This window comes from Rosa rugosa, chromosome 2 (assembly GCF_958449725.1).
Source record: "Rosa rugosa chromosome 2, drRosRugo1.1, whole genome shotgun sequence".
Lineage (NCBI taxonomy): Eukaryota > Viridiplantae > Streptophyta > Magnoliopsida > Rosales > Rosaceae > Rosa > Rosa rugosa.
The window spans coordinates 16,895,355-16,911,906 of record NC_084821.1 but is presented as its reverse complement, the minus strand read 5'-3'; the positions used below and the strand labels follow the sequence as shown (position 1 = coordinate 16,911,906).

Genomic DNA, 16,552 nt, shown 5'->3' with positions numbered 1-16,552 from the left:
GTCTGATAAGTGGATTCCAAATTGTCCATAATATTTGGTGCATAGGCCGGTTAACTGTCCCTTTGAGCAAGTTTCTGATTTAATCAATCCAACTTCTAAGCAATGGATTCCTTCATCATTAACATGTGTTTCAGTCCGAAAATTGCCAGGCAAATTATATGCATCCCACTTGGTCAGAGAGTCATGCATGATCGACTTTGTTGGAGCCTAGAACGCAATGGCATGTATTCTGTAAAATCTGCTTACTGGATTGCGCGTGCCAAAGTTCTTGAAAGTTTGCTAGCTTCCTCTTCCAATGGTGATCCTTTTAAAGTATTGTGGAAGAGATTATGGAATTCAAAAGTTCCTGGTAAAGTACAAATTTGTGTATGGAGGGCTTGTCATGATCTTCTTCCAACTCGAGCTAAGCTGCAAACAAAGGATTATGAGGGAGATCTACATTGCATTCTCTGTCAGCATGCTTATGAGAACAATGCTCATATTCTTTGTAAGTGTCCTCTAGCCTCCTCTATTTTATCTTCAACCATGTTTAATCTTGGGGATAGTTTGATGCCTAACCTACATTTCAAGGAGTGGATGTTGACGTTCGCTACATATGAGCAATTTGCAGTTCGAAAAATTGTTGATGGTGTTATGGGTGTTGTGAAAAAATAGGAACACTTTTCTATGGCAGAATAAAAACCAAAATGCTGAACAGATCATGGCTAGCTCCATGGCTTGGTTGGAGGAGTTCGAGCAAGAAATATTGATCGGAGTCCCAAACAAAAAACATGAGCAGTTTGGAAGCCGGATTTGCATGGAAGCTGGAAGCTCAACGTTGATGGCAGTTTTCTACCTAATAGTAACAATTGTGATGTAGGAGTCATTCTGAGGGATAATAGAGGCCGGTTTCGAGCAGCCTTTGCTTTTCCTATCTCCAACATATCAAGTCCGAAACAAGTTGAACTGCAAGCCATTAAACATGGAGTGCAGCTGATCCAATCTTTGAATGCAGGGAATGTTATTGTTGAAACAGATTGTCTGCATGCCAAACAAGATATCTGCAACCCCCATCATGAAGTGTTAGCTGAAGGTAACTTGTGGATGACATGCATGAAGATGATTCTAGAGTCTCTGCATAGTGTAACTATCTGCCACACTCCTAGAACATGCAATGGAGTTGCACATAGATTGGCAAGTATTGTTTTTTAGGCTAGCTCTAGTTCCTTTTGGTTTAGATGCCTACAACTTTGAGGGCACGTTTACTTACTTGGAATGGAAGGGAATGATTACGGGGTAAACATTCCTGCATTTACTAACACATAAAGGAATCGGAATGATTCCGGGTAAAAGAATTCCTAAGTCTACTAACACATGAATGAATCAGAATGGATGTAGGTCCCACCTCCTTATCAGGAATCATTCCTGAATACTCAGGAATTTGATTACGAAGGGGGGAGATGGGTTTAGGAATCAATCCTCTGGAATCAATATGATTCATTTCTTCTCCCATTCCACTTGTCTCTCATTCATGATTATTTTCCATTCCAATTAAGTAAACGTGTCATGATTGTAATCCTCCCAATTAAGGGTTTCTCTTAATGAAAATTCTTTAACTCAAAAAAAAAAAAAAATCAAAATATGATATCAGCTCTTGTCTTTTATAGTTAGCAATATAGAAATACTAAATAATAATGTATTAATGCACTCAATATTAGAGTTCCTTTGACTTAAGCCGAGGAAAGACTTAAAATTTAGGATGTTATTAATTAACACACTTCAAATTGTTATTTACACACCTTTGAATTTTCTAAAGACAATCTAAATTACAGAGGTATGATGACCAGTTATATAATTAAAAAACCCAAAAATTAAATAATTGAATTATTTTTGCTGCAATAAATAATTTCTTGACTTGCATACAAAACTAGCAACACCACCCCTCTTCCGCTCTTTGTTTGCGTCACAAGTGAACCAAATACCACATGGAATAAGGCTCAGTGATCCCCTATATAATCTATTAGTTTCACGGAGTGCATATGACGCGCTTAGAAGAGCTTGTAAATCAGCACTTGCATAACATGCAAACATGTGGGTTTTTTTTTTTTCTACTCGATAAATAAATATAATTTTGGGATTTGATAATTTAGGACTTGCATAAAATTGATGGTGGCAAAAGCATCATAAGCGTTAGTGGGTCACAGCTTCATGTTATGGCTGCGTTGAGCGCTTAGCTACAAACCTTCCAATTGGATTCACGATCCCACTGATTCACTCAGACATTTCTCTTTTAATGGGAAAAGGATAAAAAGGATGGCAGATGGACCATCTGAGGTTTGTTCTTATAGATGCATGCATGTTCATTTTTTCTAGATGGTTCCCTAAAAGAGTGTAGGGATACGTCCACGGCCGGCCCTAAGCATAGAGTAATTATTTTATAGTCTCAGACTATCACGTGACAATATTATATGGTGGACTGAGTCAATAATATCACTCGAATTTGACGCAAATTATGCATGAGTGAAAAAAAAAATTAAATTAAGATAGCCAATTAGGAGTAAGTACATCTCATATCGACCAATAATATTAGCCCGAACTACCACACGTACCATGATCCGGGACCATATAATAATTTTCCTTAAGCATAGGCCGAGTAGGCTGGCACCCTGGTCGCCAATGCCACGAGCCACTCTCAACGCCTTGCACTCACTATGTGCATACCTATTACTATGGGGAGAAAGAAGTAATGTTAAAATACGTGAATGAACATAAATGTTGTGCGCTTAAAATTATTGATCTGCCTCGTGCTCTTAAAAACTTAGTCGATCTTGTCAATTCTTATAAAAAACATTTTGAAAAATAGAGATATGAATTAACAATAGTCAACAAAATAAACAAGCAAATTATCCAACGTTGGTATCCATCGTTATCCGATAGTCATGAAATTTCATATAGGTAGTATTCTTGTTTTTTATTACATTGTTCAATATTCATGTTAAATGCTTTGATACCTACTTATTTCAACAGTTAACCTAAAACTAGATCAATCAAAAAACAAAATGGGACATATAAATCTGATTCATCATTTACTTCCACGTGGTATAAAGACCGATTGAATATAGATCATGCATCACATAGACTAATAGTTATGTATTGATAGACTATTATTGTCTGAATTTAATATAAATCAGTCTATATTTAATGTATCAATGCATTAATGCATTAATGTAACTGCGTAAAATTTCACGTCTCAATATTTCATTAAATGGTCAGAATGAGACTCCGGAAGGTGAAAGACGTCATTTGCAATTAATGATTGCAAACTTTTGCAGGAAGACGATGATGATGAATGGCTCTGAGGTGGGTCCCGAGAAGCGAGAGCGCCCACGTTGGCACGGCGATTGCAAGACCGGACAAAACCCCTTTTTTTTATATTCCCAGTGCCATGATGGACCCCACGCGCAATTGTCAAAAACGCACGAGGTCCACACTGGTATTTTGGACAAGGACACGTCGACACCTCACAGCCACCTGCTGGAGAGCGTGGAAGCACGCGCTAGGAAGTGGAGTGACCCGAACGGAACGTTTGACCGAACAGAAAGTCAGAAACTGAGAGACGAAAATGGGGTTTATCCAAAATTAACAGAAAACGAGAGGGATCTTACCAAACGACCAGAACAAACACGATTGCCTAATTTTCAGCTTAGATACAGAATATTGCCTTGATTATTGGCTTAGTATATGCTTTTGATTACATTGTCATTAAAATACATTTCCTTGAAGAAATACTATTATATTAGATTATGGCTTAGTTTGGAATTGTTGTGCTGTGAGAAGAAGCATTTCCGAACCTGCTGTGAGAGAAAACACTTCCGAACTTGTTGTGAGAATAAACAGCTGAGGTGTTTGGTAACTGTTTTTAAAAGTATTGTGAGAACGAAAAGCAATTTCTAGGTGTTTGGTAAGTTGTAAGACAAAAGTGTTTTAGCTGAGTGTAATTACCAAAATGGTCATACATGCTAAAATATGCTACTAAAATACATAATTTTGTTTTTTAATTATGTAACCCAAAATTTCTCATGTATTATCCTTGTACCCTTGCTTTGACCGAATAAAATATTTACTTTAAACCCTTCAATATGCATATTATGTTTTACTATTACGCGTTATAAGTGCTCGGGAGTAATTTCAAAATTTTTAAGTAAGTGAAATCTTCAATTTGGTAACTCGATAATAAAGTACGCATTATGATGAGTCCATGGTAATTTTCGTGAAATTTTCGAACGTTGGAGCTATTTATTTCATATTTTGGAAGTTTGGAAATAAGGACATTCATTTTAAACAAAGAAAATTGGCGGTGCAATCTGGGCCGTAGATTTCAATCACCATTTAATCTGGTCCGTCGCTTTCAAGTGTATAATGGCCGAGATCGGATCAACGATCCAAAAAGCTCCATAAAGTTTTCAGAACTTGAGACCCGTCTCGGGTATCCTCGACAGGACCCGATCCTCACTTCCAATTTCGGTCATCTCCAGGCTTCGGAATACCGTTGTTCGGACCGCATCTTCATTGCGACCAAGACTGTGTCTTGGGTATTCACAAACAAGCTCTAATGAAGGCGATTCAAAGCCAAGAAGCTCTAGCGTTTCCATCGAATTTTCGGCGTTTTCTGGCAACTCCGGCGATCATCGGAAATGCATGAGGTATGAAAGTGGATCTCCTCTTCATGCTCTACCTATTGATATACTTGATTTCAACTATAGTTGAGCTTATGATGATTAACGTTTTGGGCAGAATTCGGCCACCGCCGAGGCCACTGCAGGGTGGCAGCTTGGTCTAGTTCCGACCTTAATGCATCGGTATTGATATTTATCACTGGTTAATTTCCAGTGTTCGTGAAGATTGGTGAAGAGCCAAGAATTCTGGGTAATCAATGTTCAATGTAAATTTTAAAAAAGGACAAGGACAAATAAGGCTATCCAGTCAACTTCATTAATAGCACCGTGTTTTTCAGCTCGGTTACACAAATGGAGCTTCTATTCATACCTCCTAAATTGGTATTTGGATCTCCCCTTCTCAAATTTACACAAAACTTCCAATCTTGCCTTTTTTTTGTATCCACACATTTTTTTCCAATACAAATCTACTAGTAATATCTTTTTTTTTTCATCACTTAAAACTCAGTTCATAGCCATGACTTAACACCATGCACCTTGTAAGCTTGGATACTCTTATGAACCTCCTTCTATTTCTTAATAAATCGTGCAATTTATAATACTACACGAGGACTATTATCGAAATCAATTTTCCTAAACCCAATTCAGCCTAGCAACATAGTCTACTCTAGCAAAAAAATAAAAATAAAACAAACCATAAAAAGAGACTAAGATAAAAATTAACAATCAACTCCATGAAGTGAAGCAATTAAGCCAAACTAGAAAGAAACAAAAAGAATAGGAAATAGAAATTGCTTTTCGATCATTATTTTCTTGATTGTTCTTCTCTATATTTTTTGTCTTTTATTCCATTTGTTAACCTTAATTAAAATTGCCCAATAATCCTCATGTATGGTTGTAAGAGAATGAGGAAGGGGGAAGGGGGGAGAAGAGAAGGTGCATATTTTATTTAATTTTTTTTTATCTTTCATTTTGTTCATTTTTTAGAAGGGCAAAGTTGGATTTAAAAACTTCTAAAAATTGTTGGAGGTCCAAATACCATTTTAGGAGATATGAATAGAACTTCCCTTTCGCAAAAGCCATTTTAAAAAGCTACTAAAAGTAGCTTTTGATTTCCTGCTGTGGGTAGCAGCGCTTCTGCCCAGAAGCTAAAAGTTTGGAGTTTACCAAACAGCCTCATTGAGCACTAGAAGCACTTTTGGACCAAAAGCAGGTTCCAAAGCCAATGCCAAACTAGGCCTAGATTAGATATGTTCAAGCACTTTCCTATGTCTCTCAGTAATTCAACTACGAAGAAATCTTCATATTTTTTTTGCATTGAAGAAGAATTTTTTTTTTCTTCTTCTGAATAATAAGAAGACATCTTCATGTTATGTACATAGATATCAATATGTTATGTCGTAATGATTAAAAAATTATTATTTTAAAATCGTAACGATTTTGTTTCTTTATCATATTGACTCTTAGTCTGACGTTAGACAAAAATAATAAAATATAGCTAGATCATTTTTGTTTCTAAGTATCTCTTAAAGATAATCTGACTTAGGCCCCGTTTGGGATTGCTTCGCTTTTAAAAAAATCAGCTTTTGTTCAAAATTTTAGATTTTATTATGTTTGGTAAATAAATAAAAAACAGCTTTAATTGAAAGTTATAGGTCACTGGCAGCAGATTTTAGAAGCAGCCTAGAGGTTGCTTTTAGAAGCTGCTGTGGATTAAAACACACTTTGCAGTTGTTTTATGTACTGACAGCACTTTTAAAAATATTATTTACCAAACACGAAACTGTTTTAATTCACAGCTAATTATTCTCACAACACAGCAGCAGCAGTTTTTTTTAAAAAGTCACAGCAATCCCAAACTAGCCCTTAGATAAGAGAATTGTTATTCTCATTATCGGTCTATAAACTTGTGGTTATCCTGGCAGTTAAAATAATGCAATCATCTAGAATGGTCATGGGTGACGTAGATGGTTGACTTTGTTGTTCTAATATCAAAATATATGACGATTATCTTCGCCAAGTATGGAGAAAGATAGTCAATTAGTTATTACCGACTCCACTAATCCAAAATTATATCTTTGACAAGACATGAGTCATGACCTCGTTAAATTAAATTGCGATAAATTAGTCGTAGGTTTAGTGATTTGTTGTTGAAAAGTGAAACTCTGCAATTCATGGGTCCTAAACAAAATGATGAATGTGACTTCTTTAAGTCCAAAAAAGAGGTGAAAATCAATGAATTTGAAAGTAGTATAAGATTGGGAACTTTTGTTATTTTAGACCCTTTTTCTTATCACCAACTAATTTTATGGAAACCACATGCGATGCTTTTCTCACTATAAGAAGCTACATTACGTATACAATCTATCAACCATACAAATGATTTGAACCCATTTGATTTAGGGTTCTCATCACAAAGGGGCCCTAAACTAATAACATTTGATCTCTATTACTACCTAGTGCTCTAAAATTTCTGTGGGTGACCGCCTAGGCATTAGGCGATGACTAGCCGGCTTAATTAATACTAAATTCACTGGGTACTAAAAATTTTCGTTTAAAAAAAAAATAAAAGATGGGTAGTTATTGCAGAAAAAATAGATTCACTGGTAATTATTGCAGAGAGAAAAGTAAGGGTTGTGGAATCATTTCTTTTTAATTTTCTTAATAAAAATCTATTTTATAATTGTCCTATTTATCCTTATAATTTAATTTATTCTCAAAGTTTTTTAATCTTTCAGGGTTAAATCTGTCAAAATTTTCAGTTTTGGCTAACAAAGCCTCTTCTCTTAATAATAGTATAAATGAGTGACACCTAAATAGCCTGAGTTTAAAAATATGTTCAGAATAATTTTTTTTAGCCAAATACTTAAAAATAATTTGATATTTGTAAGTAGTCATTATATGTTTAAATTTTTTTTTAGTTTTAATTCATTTATCCAATGTACCGTTTTATCCTTCGAAACAAAAAATACACTACTATAACCTATAAGTATAGTTTTTGGTTAAATAGGCACTTATTTATATTGTGTATAATCAAATTAAAATAAAATAAAAATAAGCCTGACCTAAGCGTCTAGGCCCTAGCCAGCCTCTCTCCATTACCCGTCTACTGCCCACCGGTTTTTAGAACATTACCCAAGGTATAGAAATAGAACTGAATCACTGATCAACTTAGTATCCATCCTAACAAAAGGTGATAACTCGTAGTAAATGGTAAATCGTTATTGTAAATGGTAACTCCAGCATCTGATAAGAATATGGTCTCTCTTGCATTCACCACAACCAGAGAAACGATAATATGAAAAGCCAAGGCAGCGGAATCTCTTTAAAAAGACAAGTCAATGATAATTAGCAATAAACCATAAACTTACCTTTATGAAAAGAAGAAAAGAAAGAAATTCAAAATCCAAATACTTCGAATTGAAGGAAGCAACAAAAGCTGCATGATTGCTGGTAAATCACCAGAATCATACAATTATTTTATCACAAGGTTCAAAAGAAACTGCAACTTTCAATCATGCAAATTTTCTATGCTAGAGTATGTTATATACAAAGCCAGATAAAGCTCTGTTTGTTCCCCTATCCAGGTCTAATCCCAGATCGCATACTTAAGTAATACATATACAAATTCATAGGCTCATAGCTCACATGGGAGCTATTAGGAGTCAATAAATTAAGCACAAATGTTCTACAACACTAAAATGGGAATCATCCACCGCACGTGTTGTTCCAGAAACAAATCGGTGCCCTATAAATTTTTCTTTCTTCTGTTTGATTGGAATCACTGAATCAGTGCACATATTAGTGCTTCTACATGTTGCTGTCATTCTTGTTTAGGTAGATATATATAACATGTAAGATGATTTGATACTTGTTTCGCTATTTCATTACAAAACGATATAGGATGTTTGAACTTTGAAGTTTAATTTGATCGACTTGGCTTGCTTTCACCATTGACTGATCACCTAATCTAGCTTTGCTTTCGTTATCACTACCCAGTATGTTTCATACACTATGGGGTGTTGACTGCTATAAATGACCAATTTTTCTAGTCAAAACAATGTAGCTTGGACAACCTCTAATAAGAGTAATTACATTTTTCTACTACTCAGAAATTCCAGAACCTGCTTCATGAGCAGACCCTAAAGTCTTTACAAGACAGGAAACTCTAGCAAATAGGTAAGGAAGTCGAAGGAAAAAGAAAAGAAAAGAAGGATTAATAACATTTTTCTACTACTCAGAAATCCCAGAACCCCTTTCACAGACCCCGGTACCAAAGTACCAGACCCTATAATTTTTACGAGACAGGAAACTCTAGTAAATAGGTAGGGAAGTCAAATGCCAGACCACATGAGCAAACAATAACGTGACAACTCCATTATATTATCGATCTCTGTTTGGAACAATTTTTAACTTTCTTTTGAGATTTTGGAGCTGATTAATGAGGTAGCAGATGCATGAGAAAGAAAAAATGTACAAAAACTTAAAATTAGGATACTTGTTCCATTTACAGTCGGGGATGTAATGGAAAACCCATAAGGGGGAAACAATAACAGAATATGGATTCATAACAATGTATCTGGTAAAGTGGAAACAACTAACTAGTGGTAGGCAACTGTAACCCCTAAAATCCTCACCTCTTTTCTTAGCTTTCACTTTCATGGACTCCACCTACTCATCAAAAATGGGCGCTTTTGACCTGGATCACTAGATAGGAATCTTGCTTACCTTTCAGTGTGAGGTAGAAATATCTTAAAGAGATATCCTTGTTTTATATGCATGAACATAGAAGTCTCAAAGGCAATTAATACCAGAGACAAAGTTCTGAGTTCTGACCACTATTTGAAAGAGTCGATTGCATATAAATATCCAAAATTTGAACTGATCTTTCTTACACAATTTAATACTTACAATCCTTAGGCAATTTACCAGATTATAGAAGCTTCAACTTACATGGTTCCACTAGGATTCTAAGCCTGTCCAAATATATCAAAAAATAAAAGTAATGAATATTAATTTACTATGATCAAAATGAACTTATTTTTGCCACGAGCATTTGTGTGAAACTGATCACTACAACAAGCACATTACCCTTCTACTTCTCATTGATCTTCAAATCCGCAGATGGTTATTTGTGGGGAAGAACAAATTTGAAAGAAAAAATGATGATGTGCGATGTGCCATCTATTTTACTAATCACTAATGTTTTTGAAATTAACCACCTTAGATGAAATGTTCAAACAAAACTTGGACTTTCATTTATGCTTTAAAAGAATGGAACACAGCAATTCGAGTGCCGACCACATATATTTATTCGAACAAAGATAAGAACGACATTGATGACGACGACTTAGAAGGTACTTGCCATAGAAATAGATCAATCTGACCATAAAAGTCTTCCCTAGTACACATTCAGGACTGACTAGCGATCCCGTTCCCCTGGTCGAGGTCAATCTGACAAAATTTAGCAAGAGGAATTGAGGTGCTTTGGTGCTATTTAAGTTTGGCTGCACATAGGTGCCAATCATACCACAAACAAATATGGTCACTTCCAGCACAAAAACAACAAAACAGTCGGAAGGATTCTAATGGATCAACAGCTCAACATCAATAATTTGGGTTCTCCGGAGAGAGAGCACAGTAAGACAAACAATCAGCGCAAAAATCACAACCATATCATAATCGAGAGTCCTGAACATACACTCGTAGACCATTGTATTGGCAAAAGCACCCTAATCTGATTTGTTCCCAACTTAAGAGCGCTTGTCACTCCATGTTTGATTACACGTGGTAGAACGATATAGGACTAGTCTTTTGCAACAATGACACACCAATACCTGTCTATGATAATGTGTTGGTGCATAAGAACTAATTCTTAAGAAATAATAACATAACGAGGAAAGAGAATTCAAGCTTAGATATGTTCTTGGAAGCTGCTGAGACACTAGAGGCCGACAACTTTGAGCAGTACTTATGCTCTTGCATCAGACATTCCAGCTTCTACCATTGACTTATATAGAGCAAATCCGCCTTCATGGCAACCTGGCATTTTAGATGCCATTTTCTCCAACTCAGTCTGATGTAAAGAAAAATTCATGAGAACTTGCAGCATAGCTTAAAAGAAAATTTGAGATTCATCAGGTGTCTATTAACAACAAAAAAAAGAAAAGAAAAAGAGAGAGGGATTATGAGTTCAAATCGAATTATACCATAGCAAGGCCAGAACTAAATTCAGTCCTCTGTTTCAATATATTTTAACAATTTGATGTTTGGTTTATTGCATAGTAAACTTTCATTACTAATACAGTTTAATCTCTGAAAACTTAGTCAAAACAGTATCTGATAAACGATTAACTTGACCTGACGCTCCCCTACAGTCATTCAATGTCTCCTAATAAGTCCCATTATTGCATATCTATTGAACCAAGCTTCCATCAATATCAATATTGCCCAACACAATCATAACAAATGCTAACACTCATATACTCAGTCTACCAACAGTGTTTGAACATGCAATTGATTACTAGAAAATAAGTTAAAGAAAAGCTAGAATGCAGATAGGTGTCAAGCAAAAACAAACCACATTTTGATGCCTTTCAATCAGATAAAATATCAAACTAACCATTGAAACTGTATAAAGCTGAGTTGACTCAAAGCTGTCTTGTGCAGTAGAATACATTTGCTGAATTTCCTTTGAGCTGAGACTGCATTTCATGAAGAAAAATGCAGCTGGTCTCACATTCAACTTCCTGCGGGATATACCTATGAAAACCTGCTCGTACTGCATTGGAACCAAATAATTAACATTAGATACTTTTTCCCAACAGGAAAAAAGAGTAACTTTGTACTTAAATGAAGGAGTCAATTACCATAATATAGTGATATAGTAAATAATCAAATTTATTTAAGTGGGAAAGACACCTTATGCATATTGACCGTGATAACAGAAACAATACAGATTGTACTCACAAGGGAATCTGAAGGTACTCCAATTTCTTCAACCACCTCACGAACAATGCTGTCGAACATCTCCTGAGAAACCTTCTTGTTGAGAAGTTTGGAGTCTGTTAAGTCTTTGTGATGATGAGATACTATACCGACTTCTTGGGGCTGTTAATCATCAAATATTATGGCATTAGATGCAGATAACCTGGAACCATTTGTCTGCAAAAGGGAAAAGCAATAGAAAAAGCTTCTTATAGTCACTACAAGCATAAACAAAAATGTTTTAAATTAGATAATGAAATGCAGGCATTGATAGTCTGAAATGAGCACAAAACCATGATATCCATAACCACTATGCACAAGAACCCGGTTCCATGCTTGCATGTAAGTGTTTACATATACATATACATGTATTGCATCTAAACATGCAGACAGGCAATGAAGAAATCACACTGTGCAGCTACAAAACAAAGTGGAACTTTTCATGTTCTAGATTATATACCTCTGGATGGCCTCCTGGGAAAACAAAGTGTCCAGGAAATTCCCCAACATTGTGACTTCTTTGCAACACAAGAATTTTCTTGTCAGATGTCTCCACAATAGCAGCATTACCCAACGGACTTGAGGTGTGCTGACATCGTATAGCATCATCTACAGAAAAGCAAATCTAGAGAGGATCAAGAGATACAAGTTATGTCAAAGAAACCAAGCCAATTTTAATATGTCATCCAAGTTGATTCCTAAACCAGAACTTAGCAGTATCTTTACTTTTACTGGAAGTTGAAAGTAGTGAACATGACAGTATAGCTTCTAAATGTAGTATCAGCCGTCATATTATTACTCATGTTGGAAATTGCTTCGACTTTCAACCGGAAGATAAAAAATGATCAAGAACTATAATTTGTCGATTTTAGGCGAAAAAAAATGAGGAAGCGGGTGATGGAAACTCCTTGAGTCAAATGTATTCATTCATGAAGCTATACCTTCTGATGGAGCTAGGAACATTTCCCATAAAGGATTTAAGTTTGTTCCCACAAAAGTCCTGCAGAGCAAGTTGATGAAAGATATAAAATCAGAAAAATAAAAGTTCATTACACAAATCCCAGTCAATTTTATTTCTACTCTTTTTTTTAATTTTTTTAAAATGGGCGACTGGAGAAGATTCGATCACAAACTAACTTTTGCAAAAAAGTATCAAGGAGTTGGAATCTGTCAAGACAACAAATGGCACAAAAATCGCCACTTTGATTCAAGAAGACATCACTACATGATAGATGTTAGAGCTAAGCTAAACTACTTTAAATGCTATTTAACTGTTAATAAGCATCTACATCGAAGAATGCTATGGGAATTCTACATCACAAAATTAAATTTTACCGATCAATACTATATATCTCAATCGTTTTGTTGAATACACTTTTCAGAGAAAGACAGACCTATAATCTGTCAGACCAAGGTGGAGGCATACATGAGACTCTTGGTTAGGTCCTCCATCATGCCATATATGATGTCCATGCTGCATAATTTCAGAAAACAAACACTACGTTACGAAATCAAAACCCAACCAAACTATCGGGTACAATTTCAGAAACCATTTAATATTGTTGAAGAAACTAAACAATCTGGCCAAAGCAACCTACATAAGTTTCATTGTCAAAGCAGATCCACATACCCTGAACTTTGTACCGTTGTACAACGATGGATTTTTCTGAACCCTTTGGTCCCATATCTATGCAAATCAAAACAAAGAAGTTCAGCCGTACAGAACACGAATGTGTTTTGCTTATCACACACAAGTAAAACAACCAATCTTGTGGTGAAAAATCCCCAACAGATATTGCCAGTAAACTCAACCCAGAATCCAAAATTGAAAGTGCTACTCCATTTCCAATATGATGTTATAATAAAGATCACAAGCTTCTCAAATTGTTATGAGAACCCAGTTGAGCTGGTAATACAAAGCACAAACTGTCTACAACTAAAGAAGTAAAATTTCACCTCAGAAATAGAATTCTCCAAGTTGATATCTGGATGGGGGATTCGGTCATATAGTTCGTCAAAAACCACAGAGACCTTCAAATCCATAAACCAATGTATGAGAGATAGTGAATCATATGCACATTTGACCATTGTGGATTGTAAATATAACCAAGTGAATTAGGGAAATGAAAATTCAGAGGTACCTGTGATGGCGAAAGACCAGATGGGCAAGAGAGCAGAAGCTTGTACGGCGTCGTTTCCGTTTCAGTCTCTGCATTCTCCATTGTGCGATGGCGAGCATTGAGGAAAGACGAGTCGTATTTATATTCTGGGAATTGCGTGCATGGGTTTTTTATTTTTATTTTTATTTATATCCATTGTTGGGTTAGTCGAGGCCCAAGGCCCAAAAACAAAAAGTGGCCCGTTTTGTTGCTATCTTGGTGCTTTTGACTTGGGTCTGTTTGTGCTTTGGGACTGGGCTGATTAAATATGAATACCCCTATTAGGCAATTTGATTTGTTGAGCTAATTAAATCACATGGAAAATTTCGGTCTCACTCAGGTGGTCAGTTAATTCTATACTCACTCATGCACAACTGTCGTTGGATCTAATCATCTAAACTTAAGATGAAAAATAAGGAGGTGGTTGGAATGAGTTTATTTGCCACAATATTCTCTATCCTTAGATTTAAGTCTAATCGCAGTTGTGCACAATTGAATGAAAAACGACCAAAGAAAACTTATTTACTTTTTTCTTTCTTTCTTTCTTTCTTTGAGTATGTCAATAACAACTAAGAATATTATAAATGAGGATGTACAACAACTAGCCATTAACTTACAAAGTGCACACTAGACCAAATGATATTAGCTACTATTGGGCGATTATGAGATGCTCTAGACCCTAGTAAATCAAACTATAATAAGAGAGAAGAAAAAAAAAATTAAGCATTAATTCATCTCTAATATCATTCGACCAAAATACCATTGTTGAGATCATGTAATAATGAAAGAGGGTTCTTACTGTTTTGATAAACAGCATGTGTTCTTTGTTCCCTATCATGGCGTTTAGAAGATCACTTATGTCCCTCTACCAAGAATATTCTCAACATAAGCAGCGCTTCCCTAGTCCTCGTATCATGGCTTACGTGTGAATGCTTCGTAGCCACATGAGATCTGTGTCACCCAAAGTAAGTTTTTCATGTATATAGCTTGAAAATTCGTCACACGTGTTGGAACGTGTTGAGAATATGAATCTCACATGGGGACCTTGTCTATGATTTCATAAGAATTTAGGTCAACTTCATCCATTTCAAATTGATTTTGGTTGTGAAGCCCAAATTATTATATCAACTTATGGTGTAGTAGTTTTGCGGATGGTTCAGCATAGCGGAGTGACGAGCTCGACTTCCATTAATATTGGGATCGATCTTTTTTTTTTAGCTGTCGTACATTGACGATCGAAAACGGTGGTGAGTTCCAGGAGCTAGTTTCGCATTAGTGTGTATTGGCCTACTTCATGAGCTCTTGACATCAAGAGAAGTGCACACTGGTTTGTTTCCTACTTCTGGCCTTATAATTCTTTGAGCAGGGCTTGGTTAGCAGTGGTGTGTTAATCCGAGCCGTATATGGAATCTAGGTCATACCTTAATCCGGATCTTGGATCTAAGTCAACTGCTCATTTTGTTTTGATATTGATTCTTTTTCTTTACAGTTTTTCTGTAACGTCGGAGTTTTTCACACCCTCAGTCTTATGTCTCTCGATGGACAAATCACTTCTTCTATGTGGTTATTCTGTTACAATTACGGTTACGTTTACATTTACAATCTATATTTCTCAAATGACCTTTACAGTGCATTGTTTGATGTCTTTCTGCATCTGGTCTAGTTTAGGGTCTTAATACTTTTAATTTTAGATGTGGCTATACCTCTTGTTATGTTCGTTTGTTTTTTTTTCTTTCAATTTTTTTTTACATCGTCGTATTTTACTCCTTATTTTCATTTAATATATTGATTGTCTTTTTTCTCATAAAAAAAATAAAAAATACGTGAGACTCAAGTTACAGATTAATTATTTTATTATTATTATTATTATTATTATTTTCTTTGCATTAAGTTTTAGTCAATGTTTTGTGGGCTCTTTGTTTGTATTATCTTTCCTGAACCTAACAATTACTGTTGGTTTCTATCGGATAAAAAAGAATAAGCTAAAACTGTTGTTACCCCTAATACAATAAACCAAAGCCTCTAAAAGTTTCACCAAATTTTGAACTATCACATTTAATCATGTTGAGCTAATTCAAAAAATTAAATTAAATGCAACGGTAAATATAGTAAAAACCAAAAAAAAAAAAAAAAAGAGAGAGAGAGAGAGAAACGTGGGAGAACTAAACATATTGTTGCATCCATCCTATGACAGGACCCGCTCCAGATTTATCTAAAGTGGCTATGCGGGCCCATCTTAGAAAAATTCTACCAAAAATTTGGCAGAACTTCCCCTAAAAGTGGACTACCCAAAACCTGTAGAAAGACAATAACCCTTCTAAAATCCAACACTATCCTCAACCCCTGGAGCCACCCTGCTCCTTGAATCACAACAAACTCCACAACACACACAAGTCTCAACTTAAGAACATTTAGCCCACAGGTTATCAGAGCAATCTAATACACAAGGTATACAAGAAAATAAAATAAAAAGTAAATGATCGATAAATCCTACAATAACGAAGCAGTGACAACTATGTCTCAACTCTATGTACGCCCGACCTCAACTAGCTTAATCTGCAAATTTGGCATTTGAAACCGAAGGGCCCAGGGGGAAGTAATTGAAAGATGTTAGCGTGAGTGGACAAAAATAAATAATCGAAATAAATAGGAATCCAAAAACTTATCTGTTACGCCCCGAATTTTGAATAAAGAAATTCGAATCTGAAACGTGATAACTTAACAAGCAAAAGAACACTCTGAATTTTTTTC

The 16,552-nt window shown here is 35.5% G+C and overlaps 1 protein-coding gene across 3 annotated transcripts; it reads right to left on the bottom strand.

Moving 5' to 3' along the window:
- Positions 1 to 10,308: 10,308 nt before the first annotated feature.
- On the bottom strand, positions 10,309 to 13,906 carry LOC133734108 (nudix hydrolase 9). 3 transcript variants are annotated; one of them, XM_062161748.1, is made up of 9 exons: positions 13,784 to 13,906; positions 13,599 to 13,673; positions 13,241 to 13,329; positions 13,069 to 13,116; positions 12,584 to 12,642; positions 12,103 to 12,251; positions 11,625 to 11,765; positions 11,278 to 11,436; positions 10,309 to 10,731 (listed from the first exon to the last, which is right to left on the bottom strand). In XM_062161748.1, exons 1-9 carry the CDS (start codon positions 13,862 to 13,864, stop codon positions 10,627 to 10,629), a joined length of 906 nt encoding a protein of 301 aa, XP_062017732.1. In that variant the 5' UTR covers positions 13,865 to 13,906; the 3' UTR covers positions 10,309 to 10,626. The 3 variants fall into 3 exon arrangements, with proteins under 3 accessions (XP_062017732.1, XP_062017731.1, XP_062017733.1); XM_062161747.1 differs by having other exon boundaries at positions 13,037 to 13,116; positions 13,273 to 13,329; XM_062161749.1 differs by having other exon boundaries at positions 13,037 to 13,116; positions 13,784 to 13,849.
- Between the last annotated feature and the right edge of the window lie 2,646 nt (positions 13,907 to 16,552).